The 21,780-nt window shown below is 39.6% G+C and overlaps 1 protein-coding gene across 1 annotated transcript; it reads left to right on the top strand.

Moving 5' to 3' along the window:
- Positions 1–785: 785 nt before the first annotated feature.
- On the top strand, positions 786–20,266 carry LOC114650399 (transmembrane emp24 domain-containing protein 4-like). Its single transcript, XM_028800001.2, has 5 exons — positions 786–980; positions 9,461–9,561; positions 10,096–10,221; positions 15,267–15,413; positions 18,924–20,266. Exons 1-5 carry the CDS (start codon positions 833–835, stop codon positions 19,071–19,073), a joined length of 672 nt encoding a protein of 223 aa, XP_028655834.1. The 5' UTR covers positions 786–832; the 3' UTR covers positions 19,074–20,266.
- Positions 20,267–21,780: the final 1,514 nt, after the last annotated feature.

Raw genomic sequence — 21,780 nt, 5'->3', positions numbered from 1 at the left:
TGAGCCTCCAGAATTAATAAATCACATTAGTAGAGGCATAGCAGTTAAGACTTTGGACATTGGCCCTTGCTATTAACACGGTGTGACCATGAGTAAATCACTTCACCTGCTTGTGAGGCAATTGCAAAAATAGAAATGTGACCAATTACTGTATACCTAAAATGTTGTTAAGTCGCGTTGGATAAAGAAAAAATGCAAATGTATATCTACAGGAACCATATACAAAACAACAGCTCCTTATTTTTAACTTGGTTTGTATTTGCATTTTATTTTAGGACTGTAGGTCCACGTGTTTCACTTAAATATAAATATAGTTCTTTTGCTGAACAGCACGTAGATTTTACCATAATCGATGCCAAGACCTTGACACCTTCAAATCCATGAAAAGCCCTTTGTGTGAAGTTTGCATTTTCTCCATTTGCTTGTTCGAGTTTCTTGCGGTCCGGAGCGATTGAGGGAGCCTTCGTCGCTTAGTGTGCCATTATACTGAGTGAACTCGTTCAAAAACGGATGGATTTTCTAGCTCTCTGTGCCCATCCATGCAAAATACAATACATGTCTTCATGAAAACATAAAGTGGAACTTCTATCTTATTTACGCACGAGATAACAGAAAACACACGCGAGAAGACGAACAAATCAAATGTCTTCCTACCTACTACAGTTTCTCTGAAAGGCGCGTGCGTAAACTGTCTGTTAGCGGAGTTGAGTCGCCACGGCGGTTGTGGCAACGGGCATGCGCAGGCAGATCTTCGCTGCCACTTCGTTTTGCTGAGACGCATGCTCAGTACTGTCTTAATTCTCGGCCCGCCCTCCCTCTCCTCCGGTTGTCAATGGCAGAACTCTGCAGGATGTCATTAATGTTGCAGGTTGCTCTGTTTACAGTTAGTCTCAGCATTTCCAACGCACTCTATTTTCACATTGGGGAAACTGAAAAGAAATGCTTCATAGAAGAAATTCCAGACGAAACAATGGTAATAGGTAAGTTGTTCGTTGTCCCGATCCCGGCGGCCTACCTGTATACCATACTCACAAGCTTTCTGTGGCAGACGTGTCACTATTGTAACGTTAGTCAGCAAGTTAAGGATTCATTAAAACATTTGCGCAGCCCTACGTGTTCCATGAATAATGAACTTCACTGAAATACCATCTTAAAGCCGCGACACAATAAAGGTTCATGTTTAGCACGGAGTTTCATACCATATTAAAATTGATAAATCATCATATTAATTTTTGTATACATGGTGCTGTAATAAGCGGCGGCATCATGGCGTAGTTGTTAGCAACACTACACCAGAATTCTAAAACTCAGGGATGGAATCCTTGAGCGGAGTTTGCAAGTTCTAGCCAAGTTTTTTCAGCTTGTTAAACAGGTACTTTGGTTTTCCTCCAAAGTCCCAGAGATGTTGTATGATTGAATTAATGGACAACTCAAAAAGACCACAGACACCTCCCAATCCCATGAGTGAATGTGGGTGTCGGGTAATGTTAATTTGCCCAGTCCATTGTCTGATAATTCGCAATGCCCATGCAGACGCTGTCAGGATCCGCCTTCAGAATTTAGACAAGAAGATTTGAAAGGTTGCTTTGGAACTGCCTGATGCCATGTTGCTGTTGACGTTCTCGTACTGATATTATAAATAATCACAACTGAATTGCTTCCTGAAGTTTATAAATTATCTAGACTGACTCATTTCCTTTTGTAAAAAAAAAGTACATTGTTAACAATACATTTCAGATTTTCAGCCCTGTCATTTAATTTCTCACATTATTGTCTAACCATTTTGTGTCACTTGACAATACACTTGTAGGCCACAGTGTCTGCGGACTTTCATTAATCCCAAATTCTTAATCGGTGTCTGAGCGGCTGAGTGAGCGCCAATTACCATGTGTTGACCTATTTGTGCTTCCATGATAGATGGCAATTGAAATATTTACCTTTAATATTAAAATACAATTTTAATTTGCACCACTTTATTCTGGTTTTTTAATAAAATTAGTAACACTTCTTTTTAACATTTGGTATAAATGACCACAATTTCATATTTGAATCAGTAATCTCTTGTCACACTCCCCTGTCATTTTTCCTTAAAATAATTCTCCACCTAAAAATGGTATATTTTTTATATGTTTCTTTCCCCTGGTATTTTGTAGTGGTGGCAGAGAACAATTTTAATATACCTACCATTGCTATATCCCATACATTATGGTGTCATGAAATGAGGGGACAGTGTATTAAAAACGTTGTAATTTTTACTTGGTGAGACCAAAATGCATGAAAATATTCCTAAAGTCTGCAATGTGCACTTTAATCATGTCTGAATTGTTTGATTTGCAATTGTAAATTGTGGAGCAGAGGGGTAAATCAAGGAAAAATGTGTCTCACAATAATATTAAATATTACAGAAGAAAATGCTTATTTTTTCACAATGTAATAAATTAATAGCTGTGCATCACAAAACAGCTTAAAGAACATGATTATGTCCAACCATTTTTGTTCTACACTCACTGAGCAAATTATTATGCACACAAATTCTAATAAAGAAAAGGGCCTCCTTTTGCCCTCAAAACAGTTTCAGTTCTTTGTGGCGTGGATTCCACGAGATATCGAACATTCGTTTGAGATGCTGGTCCATGTTGAGATGATTGCGTCACACTATTTCTGCAGATTTGTCAGCTGCACATTCATGTTGCAAATCTTCTGTTCTACTAAGTGCTAAAGAAGTTTTTAATTCATCTCTAAGTTAAATAGGAGTAAAAGTGAAAACCAGAAAGATAATAACAAGTCTTGCACAACTGACACAAAATGATCACACTGGGATCTGTTGCTTTCATATTAGCAAAGTGTTGTGTCAGCTTCCAAACCAGTTGTCAAAATTTCCAGTTTCTCTATTTCTGAATTAAGCTGTTGTATTCCATTATGGAGTAAAACTGCTTGTGTTTTCCTGTTTGTATGTTAGCCATGTTTGTGGGCAAGAGTTAATTAGTTAATACGGTTGATTTGGAAGTGTAGTCTTTAGGATTTGGCTTGAACAAGACTTGAAGGGCTTGGGTGGCATGCTGTTTGAAGATACATTTATTTAAAGCCAAAAAACAGTTCCTTTTTTAATGGAGAGACTTTTAAGATACAAGCTTCCCACTGTCTTTGAGGAATTAAACTGCTTGCAGTCAGCAGAGATTGTGCAAGGGCAATAATTATTTATTCTGAGAGAATCTTAAAATTGGAGAGTGAGGCAGAAGCAAGTCGGAATGGTATATACAAAGTTCACCGATACTCGTGTTTTACAAAGGTTGAACAATCTGTGGATCTTATAAAAATGTGAAAAATTTCATAAACGGGTATTGCACTTTTTTGTAGTGCTAGTTTAGAACAAAACAGACACGTACAAGAGACTGCTTGAGCTGCCTAGGATATTACAGACTCTCAATTTTACATCTGCATGATGTAAGAGAAAAATGGACTACTACATTTATGTTTTAAAAATGGGATATACGCAACACCCATGAAGGGAGATGCAGTGTCATACATAATTATTTTTCATTTTTTCTTCTGGCTTTTCATTGTATAAAGATATTAACACAGAGTTCTCCAATAATAGGGTACACAATAAGCTTCAGATGTGGTGATGCATTATGGCACTTTACACCCTGGATGTAGTTTGCTACTGGTCACTTGTTAAAACGTGCTAAAGTCACAATCTTCTTCTTCTTCTTCTTTCAGCTGCTCCTGTTAGGGGTTGCCACAGCGGATCATCTTCTTCCATATCTTTCTGTCCTCTGTTTCTTGTTCTGTTATACCCATCACCTGCATGTCCTCTGTCACCACATCCATAAACCTTCTCTTAGGCCTTCCTCTTTTCCTCTTGCCTGGCAGCTCTATCCTTAGCATACTTCTTCCCAATATACCCTCCTCAACCTGCTCCCTACTATCGCTACAGATCACAGTGTCATCAGCGAACATCATAGTCCACGGGGACTCCTGTCTAATCTCGTCTGTCAACATGTACATCACCATTGCAAATAAGAAAGGGCTCAGAGCCGATCCCTGATGTAATCCCACCTCCAACTTGAATGCATCCGTCACTCCTACCACAGACCTCACCATTGTCACACTTCCCTCGTACATATCCTGTACCACTCTTATGTACTTCTCTGCCACGCCCGATTACCTCATACAGTACCACAGCTCCTATCGAGGCACCCTGTCATATGCTTTCTCCAGGACCACAAAGATGCAATGCAACTCCTTCTGGCCTTCTCTAAACTTCTCCATCAACATCCTCGGAGCAAACATTGTATCTGTGGTGCTCTTTCTTGGCATGAAACCCTCACTTCTTAACCTAGCCTCCACTACTCTTTGCCATAACTTCATGCTGTGGCTCATCAGTTTTATTCCTCTGTAGTTACTGCAGCCCTGCACATCCCCCTTATTGTTAAATATCGGCACCAGTACATTTCTTCTCCAGTCCTCAGGCATCCTCTCACTTTCCAAGATTCCATTACACAATCTGGTTAAAAACTCCACTGCCATCTCTCCTAAACACCTCCATGCTTCCATAGGTATGTCATCTGGACCAACATCCTTTCCATTTTTCATCCTCTTCATAGCTGCCCTTACTTCCTCCTTGCTAATCTGTTGAATTTCCTGATTCACTGTCTCCACATCATCCAACCTCTTTTCTCTCTCTCGTTCTCTTCATTCATCAGCCACTCAAAGTACTTTCCATCTGCTCAACACACTGTCCTTGCTTGTGAGTACGTTTCCATCTTTATCCTTTATCACCCTAACCTGCTGCACATCTTTCCCAGCTCGGTCCCTCTATCTAGCCAATCGGTACAGGTCCTTTTCTCCCTCCTTAGTGTCCTTCCTCTCATACAGCTCATCATACGCCTTTTCTTTAGCCTTCGCCACCTCTCTCTTCACCTTGCGCCTTATCTCCTTGTATTCTTGTCTACTTTCTGCATCTCTGACTATCCCACTTCTTCCTCGCCATCCTCTTCCTCTGTATACTTTCTTGTATTTCCTCATTCCACCACCAGGTTTCCTTTTCCTCCTTCCTCTTTCCAGATGTCACACCAAGCACCGTTCTTGCTGTCACCCTTACTACATCTGCTGTAGTTTCCCAGCTGTCTGGTAATTCTTCATTGCCACCCAGTGCCTGTCTCACCTCCTCCCTAAACTCAACCTTGCAGTCTTCCTTTTTCAACTTCCAGCATTTGATCCTTGGCTCTGCCCTCACTCTCTTCCTCTCCTTGATCTCCAACGTCATCCTACAGGCCACCATCCTATGCTGCTTAACTACACTTTCCCCTGCCACCACTTTGCAGGCTTCAATCTCCTTCAGATCAACTCTTCTGCATAGGATATAATCTACCTGTGTACATCTTCCTCCACTCTTATGTAACCCTTTGTTCCTCCCTCTTCTTAAAATACATATTCACCACAGCCATGTCCATCCTTTCGGCAAAATCCACTATCCTCTGACCTTCTTCATTCCTCTCCTTGACACCATACCCACCCATCACCTCCTTGTCTCCACTGTTCCCTTCACCAACATGCCCATTGAAATCCGCTCCAATCACCACATTCTGTCCCCTGTTCATCACTTCATCCAACTCACTCCAAAAATGTTCTTTCTCACCCATTGCACACCCAACTTGCGGTGCATATGCACTAACAACATTCATCATCACACCTCCAATTTCCAGCTTCATAATCATTACTCTGTCCGACACTCTTTTAACCTCCAAAACACTCTTGACATACTGTTCCTTCAGAATAACTCCTTCCCCATTTCTCCTCCCATCAATACCATGATAGAACAATTTGAATCCACCTCCAATCTACCTGGCCTTACTCCCCTTCCATTTAGTCTCTTGCACGCACAATATATCAACCTTCCTTCTCTACATCATATCTGCTAACTGTCTCCTCTTACCAGTCATACTGCCAACATTCAAAGTTCCTACCCTCAGTTCCACTCTCTTTACTTTCCTCCTCTCCACCTGCCTCCGGACACGTCTCCCCCCTCTTCTTCTCCTTCTTCTTCTTCGGCCAACATTAGCCCAATTTCTGGCAGCACATTTTTGGCTAACAGTACTGGTGGCAGTCGTTATTAATCCGGGGCTAGACCAATCCAGTATGAAAATTTCTATTGTTGTCCGCATATTGATTTGGCAAAATTTTACACCGGATGCCCTTCCTGACATAACCCTCCCCATTTATCTGGGCTTGGGACCGGCGCAAAGAAACACACTGGTTTGTGCATCCCCTGTGGCTGGGTTGTGCTAAAGTCACAATGTTTGTATTAAATCAAAGCAACTTTTATTTGTCACATACAATTATAAACAGTATAATGTGTAGTGAAATGCTTAGCTACTAGACTCGAAGAATATGTAAAACATTAAACAATGAAACCAGTAAGTATAATAACAGCATAAATAATAAATAATAGAATTAGAATTAGCAAAAGGGCATTGCGTAGCTCCAGGCACTGTCCTGATGCTGATCCTCCGTCATCCTCAGCTGGTCTTCAGGCAGCAGTAGCGTTCACTGACCACAGCACACCACAGCACAGAGAGGGGGCCGTTGTTGGAGTGGCTGGTATTCTGATCGTTTTCTTTGCCCTGGTGTGACATCACACGGTATAGATGTTGTGGAAGTTGGAGAGTGCACACCCAGTGATGCGTTTAGCTGACTGTACCAGCTCTCTGCAGCTCCTTGGGGTCCTGCTGCTGGGGGTTTCCAAACCTGGTAGTAAAACCTCCTGTCAGAGTACGTCTCAAGGATAGACTACACATATTTTAAAAAATGAAATGAGCCCACTATGATTTAACAGAGTTGTATTATTTAAATCTAAAATCCAAAAATCCATCCATCCATTTTCCAACCTGTTGAATCCGAACACAGGGTCACGGGGGTCTGCTGGAGCCAATCCCAGCCAACACAGGGCACAAGGCAGAGAACCAGTCCCGGGCAGGGTGCCAACCCACCGCAGAAATCCAAAAATTGAATTACAAAAGTATTTTGCTATGGAAATTCCCCTTTACCTACCTACAGAGATTATCTTCTTAGGCTGTATTCATCACTAATTAATACTTAAATATATTAATGTATTTCTCAATAGGATATTTAAAAGTCTAATTATCTCTCTAGTATGTAAAAAAATCCTAGGATGAGACAAGACGTTTTTCAAGTCACGCCCTCCTCTCAATCATATTTAGCCATGCAGACGGTACTCTCACCTCTCATTCGTGTGAATGTTTTGGACAGACACAGTTTCTGCTCTCTCAGCTCTTATAAATTTTAATGTTTTCCTCACTTTAAGTTCACAATTAAAGAAGACGTATTATGCCCAAATCTTATTGAAGAATTTCATCCCGAAGGGTTATCAACAGAAAAAAATGAGTACACGGGCAATCCTAGCACTGAGAAACATTGAAGTCAAACGAATTAATGCCATAAATGACAATCGGTTACACAGCAAATTAGTTAAATGCGTATCAATAGACTATGCTGAAACAGTTGGTGGTGATCGTGCAAAAGATGAAACATCAAAACTTACAATATCCTGAAGAATATCTACAACTGTTAACACCGTCCGGTCTTCCACCGCAAAAACTTACTGTACTGAAAGATGGATGCATCCAAGATCATCTTCAGGGGATAACATTAGACAACAAAGGAGATCTTGATATGCCATTCGTATTAAAACATTAACATGTTCCCATTAGAATAGCTTTTGCAAAGACAATTAAGAAATCTCAGAGCCAAACATTCGAAAAAGTCGTTTAATTTAATGGAGAGAAAGAAACGAAATTCAATCAAGGGCAGTTATACATTTCGTTGTCACGATGATGGTCCAAACACAGAATCAAAATTCAATACGATATTGATGAAAATGTAATTCAAAAAATTGTTTTTACTGAAGTTTTACAGTAAAAGTGTAAGTTTAAAAAGTATTTGCATGTTAATTTCAAAGCCAAACAGAACAAAATTGTATTACACAACGAATAACTCTTAACGAAACATGAAACATAACCTACTTACAAATTATTACGTTTTACTATTTTTTAATATGTTTAATTACTCATTGTAATGTAAAATAGTTAGTTCTGTTATGCATATGTAACAATTCCCATGAAAATAACAATCTATTTAAATTGTACTTCCGTATCCCCATACATGACAGGCTGAACTGCAAAGAGGCTAACGTGTAGCGCAGGCCCGGAGGTTGGCAAGCGAAGCGAGCAGGTGGCAAAACCACCTAGTTATCTTAAAATTTGACAGAACTAATCGATCGGAAATTCTGCAATATTTTGTCAATTGTTAGAATTATATTAAATTGAAATGCCACACATGCTTGAAAAGCTCATTATTTTAAGCTTTTATGTACTGTATATATTAATTAGTGCTCATAATAGTTTATGCCTAGAACTAGTTATGACTCAAAATCGTGCTTTGTGCAGAGGAGCAACAGTATGCATTTTCATTCAAATAAAGTGTCATGTGAATAAGTTAAAATTTCAGTGGTGGTGAATGCCAAAAGTTCACTTCTTAGCACAGAGTTAAGAGACTGGTTTACCATAAATGCAGGCCATGGAAAGCTAAGTCATCTATAAGAGTCTTCTATTTCACCATTTTTAATTATACCCTCCATTCTGTTGTAAATGTGTGGGGTGCTGGTAACAGTTATGTTTCATCCCAACATCCTGAAACCTACTTAATCAAGTTCAGCATCAAGGGGAGCAAGAACCTATCCCATAAGAATTAAACCCGATTAATTGTTATTTATGTTTTCAACTAATGACATCATCAGTCCACCAATTTTCCATCCTGTTTATCTGTTAGAAGTAAGGCTACCTGTGAAAACACACACAGGCAGAAAGTTGTGGTGGCAGGATGGAAAATTAAATGTAAATTCCTGAAGCTTTAAGGTAGCTGTGCTAACCAGTGCTTCATATTCTCCTGTAAATGTAAGTGTATTACATTGTTGTAGAACACTGATGTGACCTGATTTTTGTTAATATTATTTTTGCATAGTGTTTCAGAATTATTTTGTATTTACTTTACTTCCATTTTCGGCAATGTATTCTAAACATTTGCAATGTCCTTTGGAATATTAAAAATTGTACATGACCAAGTGGGGTGACCATTCAGTCTGTCGAGCTCATTTGGTTATCTAATCGCTAAAATTTTCTAATGTACCATCCAGGCATTCGTATTGACCTCTGTTTCACTCAGTAGTTTGTTTACACTACATATGATTTTTTTTTTGTTTCTTAAAGTGCTTAAACTTAATTATATTAATGTCTACGTAAAATTTCAGCAGGGTTAACTTGATGTATTTGAGAAAGCAATTGTATTTTTATATTTTACTAAGCAATCATAACACTGAGAAAAATGTGTACCATAATCCTAAAAAGAATTGTTTAGTTTCAATATGCTGTTTTATCTACAGGAAAATATCGGACTCAGCTGTGGGATAAACAGAGCTCTGCTTTCTTACCATCTACACCGGGATTGGGAATGCATGTGGAAGTGAAAGATCCAGATTCCAAGGTCTGTACTTTCCTTCACGTGTCTTGCTAGAACAGTGTCTCCAGTGTTTCTAATGATTTTTTCTGTCCTGTATATTTCTATCCTTATCTGATTATTTTTTGTAAAGATGCAGTAGAAGAGAAGCTGAAAATGTTTTGGGAAAAGCTTTCAATATACATATTTATAATGGGTTTTATATTTTATCTGTAAGTATTAAAAATATAGAATTCATACAGTATTCCTGGATATACAACATAATTAATTTTATTTCATGAAGTCTAACTTATTTTTTTCATAGTTACTTTGATAGTAGGTTAAAACCTTATTAGTTCATCTTGCCCTTTTTCAATGATGCTACTTATTCTTACTCCACTAAACTGTCTTAGGAGAGCAATGAGCAGTCATGTTATTGAAAAAATACAGTTTTGTTGTAGCATTACTTATGTTCTTAAATGTACTTAATTCAAATAATTATTTAATTTTAAATGTAAAATTAAATAATAATTTAATCTTAAATGTACTTGATTCAAATAATTATTTTGTTCTTTATTACAGGTAGTCCTGTCAAGACAGTATGGATCAGAGGGCAGATTTACTTTCACCTCACATACCCCAGGAGAACATCAAATCTGTCTGCACTCTAATTCCACAAGAATGACACTGTTTGCTGGGGGAAAGCTGGTAAATATGAGAACAGTTTTAATTATTGTGCATCACCACATATATAACTGTCAACTACATGCTTTTGGAATTGTGGTATTATGCCGAAGATTTTTGTTATGTAATTAGTAAGTTGTAATCTGCATTGCAGGAAATATAGTTGGTTTCCAAAAATAAAAAAAAATACAATAAAAATTAAATTTATAATTAAGGAGAAGAAAATGAGAAAATTTCACCCGTCTGTTCATCATCATATTTGTGCACTAAAAGTTAGAAAATGGGTGGTGGGTTGTATATTAGTCTGCACAATGGGAAGGAGGTAAATATTATTATACAACAAAAACAGAACACCCTGAAGTGAAGGTGATAAGTGCCTGAATTCCTGCTCTGGGTTGCGTGAGCCTTAGTTTTCACTCAGATCAAAAATACAATACAATTTATTTTTGTAGAGCCCAAAATCACCGATTATTTTTACTGGTTACTTGATTGACAAACAATAGCTCTACAGGATGGGAAACCTAACTTTGAAACCCTTAAATTATTAGATTTTTTTTTTAATAGAATATTTAAGAGCAAAATGCATAACTTCCATATATTAACAGTATACTGCATATAAAATAGTCCACTTTACTGAAAGGAATGTTTTTTTTAAGTGCATAAGCTGTAACATCTCTGATTCCATGTAAGTACTGCCTCTGCCTATTCAAAGAACTGCTTCACGGCTTCTGCAAGTTCACATGATATAGCCGCTCACTTGGTCGCTGATTGGGTTGTCTTACCAAATAATCGACGAGCTCTTTCCTCTCCTTAACTTCATACGGAGTAATTTAGAATGGGAGGTAGGAATCAACACCATGACCCGATCCCCTGGTTGGAATTCCTGAAGAGTCGTGCCACGATCATAATAGTGGGCCTGTGCTGCTTGCGCCTCCTCCATGTGATTTTTTTTTAAAACAGGTCGAATTTTCCCGAATTGATTGCGTAATTTCCTGATATATTCTAGTATATTGGTAAAGGGAAGAGCCTCTCCTTCTGTTTCCTTAAGAGGCATTAGCTCTCTGGAAATGTGTTCTTTTCAATTGCGGTGTTTTTTAATTAACCTGAATTTAAATAATTATAAATAAAAAAGGTATTATCCCCACCCCTCATGCAATAAGACAGTTAAAATATTACACGAGAAGCATAAAGGATAATGTAACTCTTTACTGATGGGTTCACGTGGTATTACAAACGGGAAGCTTATGACAGACATATCAAGCATGTGGGAGACTTGACCTACGCAGTCTTGTTATCTTTCGTCTCCACGCTGAAAGGATTTTAACCGGACAGAAGACATAATCTTCTGCCCGGCCTCAGACAGAAGACATACTCTTCCGCCCGAAAGCTTCAAAGTGTTGGCTGTAAGTGTCCATCCTTATATACTGGTTGCTTCATGTGCAGGTTCTTTGCTCCGGATCCAAACAAGGACAGGACAGGACTCAAACCCCACCTTCAAACATACAGGAATAGCCTACATACAGTTCTCATTCTCCCAACAAGGAAAGAGGTTTTTATGCTGACACAAGACAGAAATATACTAGTCTGTCTTTAGGCTGACTATTCAATTCTCCAGCTGTCTGTGGCTCTCTATAGTCCTGTGTTTGGCTCGGAAATTCTGACTGCTGATACTGTGCCCCTGTGTACCTGTATGAATGAATCCATAACAGTGGGCACAGAGAACAGTGACATTAAACTTAATAAAAAAACACATAGTATAACACCTTCCCATCCTTCTTTTAAAACATCCAATATTCCTCGGGGTTGTCATCCATATAACAATTCAAAAGGAGAGAACCCCGTAGAGGCTTGTACTCTTTGCCTATCGGGATGTCCCATGAGGGGGAGGAGCTAGTCCCAGTTCCTTCTATCCTCACTTACCACCTTGCGCAGCATTTGCTTGAGAGTCTGATTAAACCTTTTGACAAGACCATCGGTTTGAGGATAATACACCGCGGTCTTTAAGTGCTTTATTTTAAGTAACTTGTCTGTTTCCTTGAATGTCTCCAAGGTAAAGGGCATCCCTTGGTCTGTAAGGACTTCTTCAGGGATCCTGACACGTGCAAAGACCCCTGCTAGTTCCTGTGCGATAGCTTTACACATGGCAGAGTGCAGTGGAACCGCTTCTGGGTATCGGGTAGCATAATCTACGAGGACTAGTATATATTTATGTCCTCGGGCTGAGGGCTCCAGAGGTCCTACTATATCGACCTCAATCAAGGAAAAGGGAATGAGAGGAGCATGGTCCCTCCTAGGAATTTGCTGCAGTTGACACTCTGGGCAAGACATACAAAAGTGGCAAACCTCCTCATTAATTCCCAGCCAATAAAATCAGAGCTTGATTCGCTCCAAAGTCTTTTCGGTGCCTAAATGGCCTCCCAGGAGGTGGGCATGCACCAACTCACAAACCTGCCATCGGTTGGTCTGTGGGATTAGCAACAACTTCCTCACCCCGCCCTCACATTCAGCTACACAATATAACAGATCATTCTCTAGTACAAAGTGAGGGCCACATGGCATGGGCTGATGAGTGCGCTGCACATTGACAAGGACGACTGCATTTTTTGAGAATTTCAGGGAGTCGTCATTCCATTGCTCCCTTTTAAAGGAAGCCGGTGACTCTCTAAACTGAAAATGTATTTCGGAGAGAGGGTCCGGTCTGACTTGGAGGGGCGGGAAATCCTCCCGACTTGTCAAGGCCCGGGTTGATGACATGTTTAACTGCGACGGCCCAGGTGTTTCCCCGTCCTCCTCACGGCCTTCCATAGTTCTCTCCTCCGGCTGGTTACACAGCGTGGAAGCATCCCGAGTCGGTTTATTCCCTTCTATCACTAGGCCTACATGAGCACAGGGAGCAGTTAACGGTACACTGCATTTATTGTCAGACCAGTCCTGCCCAAGGATCACGGGAGAAGGTGGGTGTGGGTGGACCACCACTGGGAGCTTTTTTACCAACCCTTCGTAGTTAATGACACATATGGCGGTTATATAGATACGAGTTACCCTGTGTATACATCAGATACTGGTCTTTTTAATCATCCACTGTCGCGGTAATACATAATGGCAATCAACAATGGAGATGTTGCTGGCTGTAACTCGGAAACCGTTCACAAGTACTACTCCCGTATGACCAACTGCTAGGGGGTTCGTAAGTGCACACAACTGATCTCTCCCCTTCCACCCGCATTCCTCCATGGGCCCAGGCAAGCGGCTCAGCCCGCACCCCGGGGACATCAGAACAGGCTTCAGCTTATATTGTGGGACATAGTCCCTACAGGGTCTGCTAAAGGGCCGTTCTGCTCTCACAGATTGTGAGGCTGGCTTAATTGCCGTCAGGTGTTCTATCAACTTGTCCATTGAAAAGAAGTCCCCCCAGACCGGCTGGGCGAAATTAGTGGGAAGACCTTTAGTCAAAATGAAGCAGGCAACCTGCTACACAATTTGTATAGTATTTCATTCAAATGGCCGCAGCCATTGTGCCACTAGCTCCCAAAGAGCATAAGCTTGCTCCCTGGCTGATCTTTCCAGATCGTACTCCAAGGTTTGTAAAACTTTTACCTGCTGGTCTGGGGATAGCCCATATGTCTCTGGGATCTTAGCCCCAATGGGCAGCTCAGCTCTCTCATCTGAGAGAACATAATAAGCCCTTTTCGTTTCACCCTCAGGAACCAGCCCACGCCAGTGGGTCTCCTCCACATTCTCCCTCTGTAGGACTAGGGGTTCGTTTCCTATTGGTGGGAGCGAAGCCTACACCGCGTCACTCCGGACCGCTGGGCACACCGCCCACCCAGAAACACGGACCCGGTACTTTCATACCTGAATATATACAAGGTTCCCTCCCGGTTTCTTCTGGGAAATAACCATCCTGTCGACTACGCCACTGTAACAAAAATGAGTTGGAGACATCATAAAGAGTTGGGGCAGCCACCCGTATATTTTCTCGGCTGCAAAAGTCACCTTTTATGGTAGCACGGTGTGCCTACAACAGAGTCCAAAACAACTGCCTGTACTGAGGCAAGATGGCAGTTTTAAAGGCCCGGAGGGGAAATGACATCATCAGTGCAGGAACTGGGAGTGGCATCCTCGTGCCCAGAAGTGACGTCATCATCGGGCCCAGCAACAGGCGGGATTTACCGGGAAAGGTCTGTACAGTTAGTACACTCCGCCACCCCCTGGCCTGGCGTAAAATTACTATTGTTTAGGCCCTTCAGCTGTTTCCCATGCGCACGTGTGTGACACAACTGTGGTTTATGCTTTAGAGATATTTTAGGTTTATGATCTTGTTCTTCTTAATCATTTTGAGTTTATTGATTTTATTTCACCAGTGAAACAAAGTGTTCCCACATAATTACGTACTTATTATATGTTGTTTGCTTCAGGGGCATAACTTGGCAATAAATTCTAGACCTTGGCTCTGTTTTTGTAAAGAAGCACTCTTTGTTGTCAGTTACAAATCATGTTATGTTTTAATTTCTGTTGATGTTGCCAAATGCGCATTGATTGAAGTACAGTATATTCAGTCACACCTTCTCCCTGTGTCTGTACTGCTTTGGTTTGGGTACTGCAGGTTTCTCTACCAAAATTCCAGTGATGTGCAGGTTAATTCAAGTTTATCAGTTACTCTAAATTGGCCTTGTCACATTAAAGTGATATTTGGCTCACATGTACTTCACAATTATCTATTTTTTTTTTTTATTAAAAAAAATCCTTATTCTATCGGGGCCAACCAATTTGCATTCTCAATTTGAATTGATTTTCAAGACTGCTGTATATTTTCTAAAATAATACATTTATTGTAAGAGTTAGTTATGTATTCTGTACTAGAATAACAATGAAAGAACAAAGAAATTCAAAATCTGGCAGTTAACCAAGCAAGTAGAAGATTATTCTATACATCACATCGTGGGGTTTCGCAGAATATTTCCACATAATAAGCTCTTCATGTGACCTGTATTTATTTCTGTAACATTAAACTTTCATGGTAAATCAAATGTACTTTTGTATTGCATAAACATTTTTTTTAATTTCAGAGAGTTCATCTGGATATTCAAGTTGGTGAACACACCAACGACTACCCCGAGATTGCAGCCAAAGACAAGCTCACGGAGCTTCAGCTTCGAGTCCGGCAGCTCTTGGATCAGGTGGAGCAAATACAGAAGGAGCAGAATTACCAGAGGGTAAGGCTCTGGGGGACACTTTGGGACACTGAGAAGGTGTCTTGGTTTACTTTATTTAAAAAAAATTAGCTCTCTTTATTTGTACAGATTGCACAGTTTACTAAAAGTTGCATATCAATTCTTTAAAGATGTTGTGATCTTTATTAAAACTGCAACATTATAAAAGCAGTGTATACATAGACTAGAAAAAAAAACAGAAGTAAATCTCTTTATTTAATTATCTTTTTAAAAAAAGAAGAGAACGATTTAGTCTGGGTTAGAAAGTAGACAATAAGCAATGTGGGTGGGTTCTAATGTATCATGGCCTCACTTAGTTCAGTGGCTCTGTCTCTTCACAGTGGTATTACAGACTTAAGTCTATGGTGTTAATGGACAGAGTGGGCCGTTCAGGAGCAACTCAGCAAAAAGACAACTCAGTGAAAACACAAGTGGGTGAAAGGACAACTTGGCAACATCCTTTACCAGTTAGGTTCAAAGAGATTTTTTAATGATATTTAAATGACAACGTAGGGCGCCGGAAAATCCCCAGAATCACCTGCTTTATGAGTGTCCCAATACGTTGAGAGTAAAGATATTCCTTAAGCCGTACTTGCAGGTCACCTTTTGTATTCTAAATATCGTTATCATATGATTACAATCAATAGAATTTATATAAAGGATTAACAATTTTGGTTGCAGAAGATAATGTAAGATAGAGTTTGTTCCATATGCAGAATAAAGTTTGTTCGTCAATTATATAAATGTATTTTCAACATTTTAAATCACATTGTCATTTAAATATGCAGTGGAACCTCTGTTCACGACCGTAATTCGTTCCAAAACTCTGGTCGTAAACCGAAGCAATTTCCCCCATAGGATTGTATGTAAATACAATTAATCCGTTCCAGACCATATGAAATGTATGTAAATATATTTTTTTTTAAAGATTTTTAAGCACAAATATAGTTAATTACACCATAGAATGCACATTGTAATAGTACACTAAATGTAAAAACATTGAATAACACTGAGAAAACCTTGAACAACAGAGAAAACTAACATTGCAAGAGTTCGCGCTAATGGCCTTACAACCTGATCGCTGTAAACACTTTTTTTAATGAGTTTTAAGCACAGAGGGGAAAAAAGGAACATTTGAACAAATCTGAACTTTATTTAAAAACCAACCACAAGCAACCAAGATAGTAACATCGCAGGAGTTCACGCTAATAGCCGTACAAGCCGATGACTGTAAACACTTTTTTTTTTTTTTTTTTTTTTTTTAAATGAGTTTTAAGCACAGGGAAAAAAAAAATGAACATTTGAAAAATCTGTAAACTTAATAGACAACCAAGAAAAGTAACATTGCAACAATTCACGCTATGAACCTAAAAATGAAAATTTGAAAAATCTGTAATACTGTACAAAAAACTAACCATAAACCACCAAGAAAACTAACCTTGCATGAGTCGAGTTCTGGCATGAAGCGAGGAGGAACTGGGTGGAGAGGAGGTTACAGTGCTTAGAAGCCATGGTTAACTGCAAAAGCACACGAAATGCTGTAGTTTCTCCTTGGGATTAATAAAGTATATCTATCTATCTATCTAGAGCACAAAGAGTTCACAGGTAAAGCATGCACGTCTGACTGAGAACAATGACCAGGGAGAGGCTGAACATGTGCTTAAATACACTAATCGGCGAGTATGAACTGGAAGGGAAATGAAATAGAGCACAAAGAGTTCACAGCAAAAGCACGCACGCATGTGCAAGCATGCACGTCTGACCAAGAACAATGCAACACGTGCAGAAATCATCAGCGCGCACAAACCGAAAGGGAAACTGGCTTGTTCGTAAACCAAGTTGTACGTGTACCGAGACGTTTGTGAACCGAGGTTCCACTGTAATTAAAAAATCTCTTTTAACCTAACTTGTAAAGGATGTCGCAGAGTTGTATTTCCCCAAGTTGTTTCTTCGCCAAATTGTCTTTTACCGACTTGTCTTTTCGCTGACTTCTCTTTCACCAAGTTGTCCTTTTGCCAAGTTGTCTTTCGCCGAGTTGACTGTCACCCAGTTGCCACTGAACCAAGTGGGCTGCCTTGTAAAATCTGTTTGCCTCGAAGAAAGAAATAGTTGTTTACATTTTTCTTTTGAATTTATAGATGTAAAGCTTGTGTCAAGTATAAAAATCGAAAATGCTTTGACTTAAATGGTTTAATTTTCTTCATAATGACCAAGAGGCTACAAAAACTGTTAATGCACCACTAAAAATAAAGAAGTTTGTACCTGGCTGCACACTGGGCTTTCTAAAACAAACAAAAAAAATAAATTATAAATTGTGGGATCAGTGGTCCTGAAGACATGTCATGCAATGTTTTTGCTTTTCTAGGTTTGCCTCCAAGTTAGTGGTGGTCTTCAAGTCTAGGTTTGTAACTCCAGCAGCTTTCTTCTTGATGTGTATTTACCAGAGCGCAGGTTTATCTATAACTGGAGAAAAAGGTGTTACTTTTACACTGCATCTTGATGAGCTAACACTCCAGGTGTCCATGTTGGTCCCTGCTTTTCTAATGCTGTTGGGGTGGGCTTCCACATCCTACAGTCCTGAAATGGAATGAGCAGATTTAGAGGTGGTGAATCAACAGCATTTCTTTGTAGCTCTTGTAGCATTTTTCAGTTTGTTTTTGCCATTACCTTGCTCTTTCTTTGAATCCTAAAAGCTACAAATACTAGCACAGTAGATTTATTATAAGAGAGTGTGGTTTACATTTTGCTTTATATGGTGATGACAATTTTGACTATAGTTGGAAAGTTTCCTGATAATGCACTGCTTTACAAATGCTGTGTACTTCTATTTGCACAAATAATGCATACACTAAAATCTAAACTATATTTTTAGCACCTTTTTAATTTTAGCACGCTTTTACTTTTGCTCTAGCTCAGTATGATTTTAAAGCTGGTAATTCAACAGACAAGCCTGAGAGAAAATATAAAGTAAAAACTGCAAACTGAAGGCATACTTTTAAAAAAGTAACAATGCAAATAGATAAAGATGGATGCACCACAGTGACCATTGCAGAGATTACTGAATGAGTTCACTGCTATACCTGAACCAGTGCTTGAAGTGGGCTGGTACTCCCTAATGGCACTTCTCCATTTTGCTGCTTTCCGAGAATGTTTCAAATCAGCTGGTCCACGCCAGTAAGTATGTAGTGTCGGTACTTCACACAAACTCTCAGTACTACGGTGCCACTCGGGTTAACCAGCTGCTATCTCCTGCGAGGGGCACCAGCCTCCCTCTCTCACGCCAAGCTTAGCCCCATCCACCCCCAACTCCCTTTCCTCCCGTCTCCAGCCTGAAATCTCTCCATCTCCTAGCTTATATTTGTACAAGTTGGGAATGCAATTCTTGAAATTACTATGTAATGGAAATGGATTTCTGGCAATGTAATAGTGATCTGTGCCTCTGTATTGGCATCTTCACTTTGAATGGAGATGTGCAAAGATTGCTTATGAACTTTTTTTTTTTTGTCTCCATAGTACCGAGAGGAGCGCTTCAGGATGACCAGCGAAAGTACGAACCAGAGAGTTTTATGGTGGTCGATTGCTCAGACAATTATCCTTATCATCACTGGAATCTGGCAGATGAGACATCTGAAGAGCTTTTTTGAGGCAAAGAAGTTGGTCTGAGTTAGAGCTCTGCCATTTCAACATCCTTTACTTGAAGGAGTTCTCATTGACATTTATTATAAAATGAGATTTGCAGAAAATCAAGTTATCTTTTTTTTTTTCTCTTGACAATAAAATGTTGCACTGGGATAAAGTGGGTTGGGGAAATTGGGTTGTGTGGTGTGTCACTGAAGTACTTTTTGACATGAACTGAAAAATCTTTCCTTCTGGCGTAATGTGCAAGAGGGATTCTACAACAGTGCCATCTTGCTCTGGTCCTACACCACTGCAGTCATCCAGATGCAAGTAGGAGAAGAATGCACTCAGACTCTAGCCGTCAATTAGAGAACCCTGGGAACTTGTGGCTCGATGCACCTTTCTAATCTCTTCATTCATTTTAAATTAAGTCTCTAGGCTGCTGTAAAACTGTTTGTTGTAAGTTAGGATAATGTCTGAAAATTGGGAATAGTGGGAAAGCTGCTAATGGACCACCTCAACAAATTTATATTGTTCCATGCATATTTTTTGTTCACAATTGCACAAATATGTGTACTTTAATCTAATAGATACTCAATTTTCAGTGTTCATTTCCCTATTAAATCTGTGTATTTCTACGGGAAAATGACTTTATTTTAAAACTTTTTTTTTTCCTCACAAAGACAGGGATTATATGGTATTAGTTTGGCGTATCTGCTATTTTAAAGCCGGGTGTGGTGAAAGTGTAGTAGGGTATAAGTTACTGTGTACTGATTAATATTTGGCACATCTCAAGTGAGCCCCGGTGACTTGAATGAAGCTTTGACATCCTCTTTTTATGTCAGAAGTACAATATTGTTAACGTCTTTCTTTTTTGTCGTGGAAAGCTAAGGTGACTAAGGAGGTTTAAAATGGGATCTGTAGTGTTTAATGTTCACATTAATTTAAGGAACTCTAAAGCTTGAATTTGTAGCGGTGTGTGTGTTTTTTGTTTTGTTTTTTTTTTAAGTTGACTAAAGCCTTTTCTTTAAATTACTAAATCACATTGCCATTTTATTTGATGGTAGATTTCTTACCACCATACATTTATGTAAAATCTTAAATACAGTAGCTGGTATCCTAGCTGTAAAAGATTAGAAAATAATTGCAGGTAACTGTTTTCACTGAGGAGGCATTTTAATTTTACTTATGGATGCATTTATCAGTTTTACAAAAGATTATACCAAGCTGTTATTTTTGGTCGCAATACAAGCATTTCCTTTAATTTTCCATAAAGTTTTTTGAACTTTAACATATTTAGTTTCTGCATCCAGAATGTGTTTGGTTTTTATTTCCCTTTTTTTTAAGTATGAAGCATACTTTTATTTATTTGTTTACAGGGTATATTTTGTTGGGAGTATTAAAACTGACTTAAATTAGGTACTAATCGTGTCTGTTTTTATTTTATCATATTGAGTTATAACACATTCAGTTACAGATATCATTTCACTCCTAATTGCCTGGTGATTTCCAAAACAATGAGATCTGCTGGAACTCACAAATGAATTAGAAAAATCTAGCGCTGTTCCAGTTTAAATAACACAGTATTCTTAAACTCAGGTAATTTAATTTTGGAGTCTGTCAGTCGGTCATTAACCAACCCACTATATCCTAACACAGGGTTACAGGTGTCTGCTGGAGCCAATCCCAGCCAACAAGGCAGGAGCAAACCCCGGGCAGGGCGCCAGTCCACACCAAGCACACACTATGGACAATTTAGGATTGTCAATGCACCTGACCTGCATGACTTTGTGGGAGGAAAGCGGAGAACGTGCAAACTCCACGCAGGGAGGATCCAGGAAGCGATCCCAGGTCTCCTTACTGCGAGGCAGCAGCGCTGCCACTGCGCCAACGTGCCGCCCTAATTCGGAGTCTGTCCTGGCAGAATTAGGTGACCGGAAGACGCCTGCCTTCGAAGGGGTATCAGTCCATCACAGAGCATGCGTATGCGCGCACCACATACACACAGCGCGTCATTTTAGAATTGTAAGTCAACCTACCATACGCGTCTTTGGGATGTCAGAGAAAAACCTACACAGACCCAAGAAGAACGGACATACTCCTCACACGAATACGAGGGTACATTCTGAAGAGTCAATAATGCATTATCACAGGGAATCGAAGAAATGTCTCATGGAAGAGTTTGTATTGCTCTTATGTCGATTGGATTTCTTTTCAGTAGTGATGGGCAAACCAGCTGAATTTGCTTCGTCCCAAATTCAGCAAAATCACAGAAACATTTGCAGACCTCGCCGAACTCTACGAAATTCATTGACGTCAATGGGGAAGGAGGAACTGAACTTGTTTTGAGTGGATTATAATGGAGTACTGTAATGGTCACTTAAGCATCCCTGAGTGCTACGGCGAAGGCTGCAGACTACACAAGACAAATTATTGTGTTATCTGCGCTGTGAGGCAGCAGTCCTGACCACTACAGATACTGACGGAACGAAAACCACAAATGAAATACAACAAACGGCCACAAACTAGGAAAGAGTGAATAAAATAGAGAGCATTGCGCTCACAGAGTTCCAATCGTGGGGCACAAGAAGCGGTAGTGTGAGTCTAACACGTTCCATTGTTTGAAGTTAGGACGCCTCGCACAGCAAAAACGTCATTCTTGTTTCCGATGTATCTGTGCAGATCTTTCTTAGTCCATCAAGAAGAAAGAAACGCTTTATAAATCGTAACAAATGTTTTTACTATCTCACAG

The sequence above is a fragment of the Erpetoichthys calabaricus genome, chromosome 1, assembly GCF_900747795.2.
Source record: "Erpetoichthys calabaricus chromosome 1, fErpCal1.3, whole genome shotgun sequence".
Taxonomy (NCBI): Eukaryota; Metazoa; Chordata; class Cladistia; order Polypteriformes; family Polypteridae; genus Erpetoichthys; species Erpetoichthys calabaricus.
The sequence above is the reverse complement of the archived record's forward strand: the minus strand, read 5'-3'. Positions and strand labels throughout refer to the sequence as shown.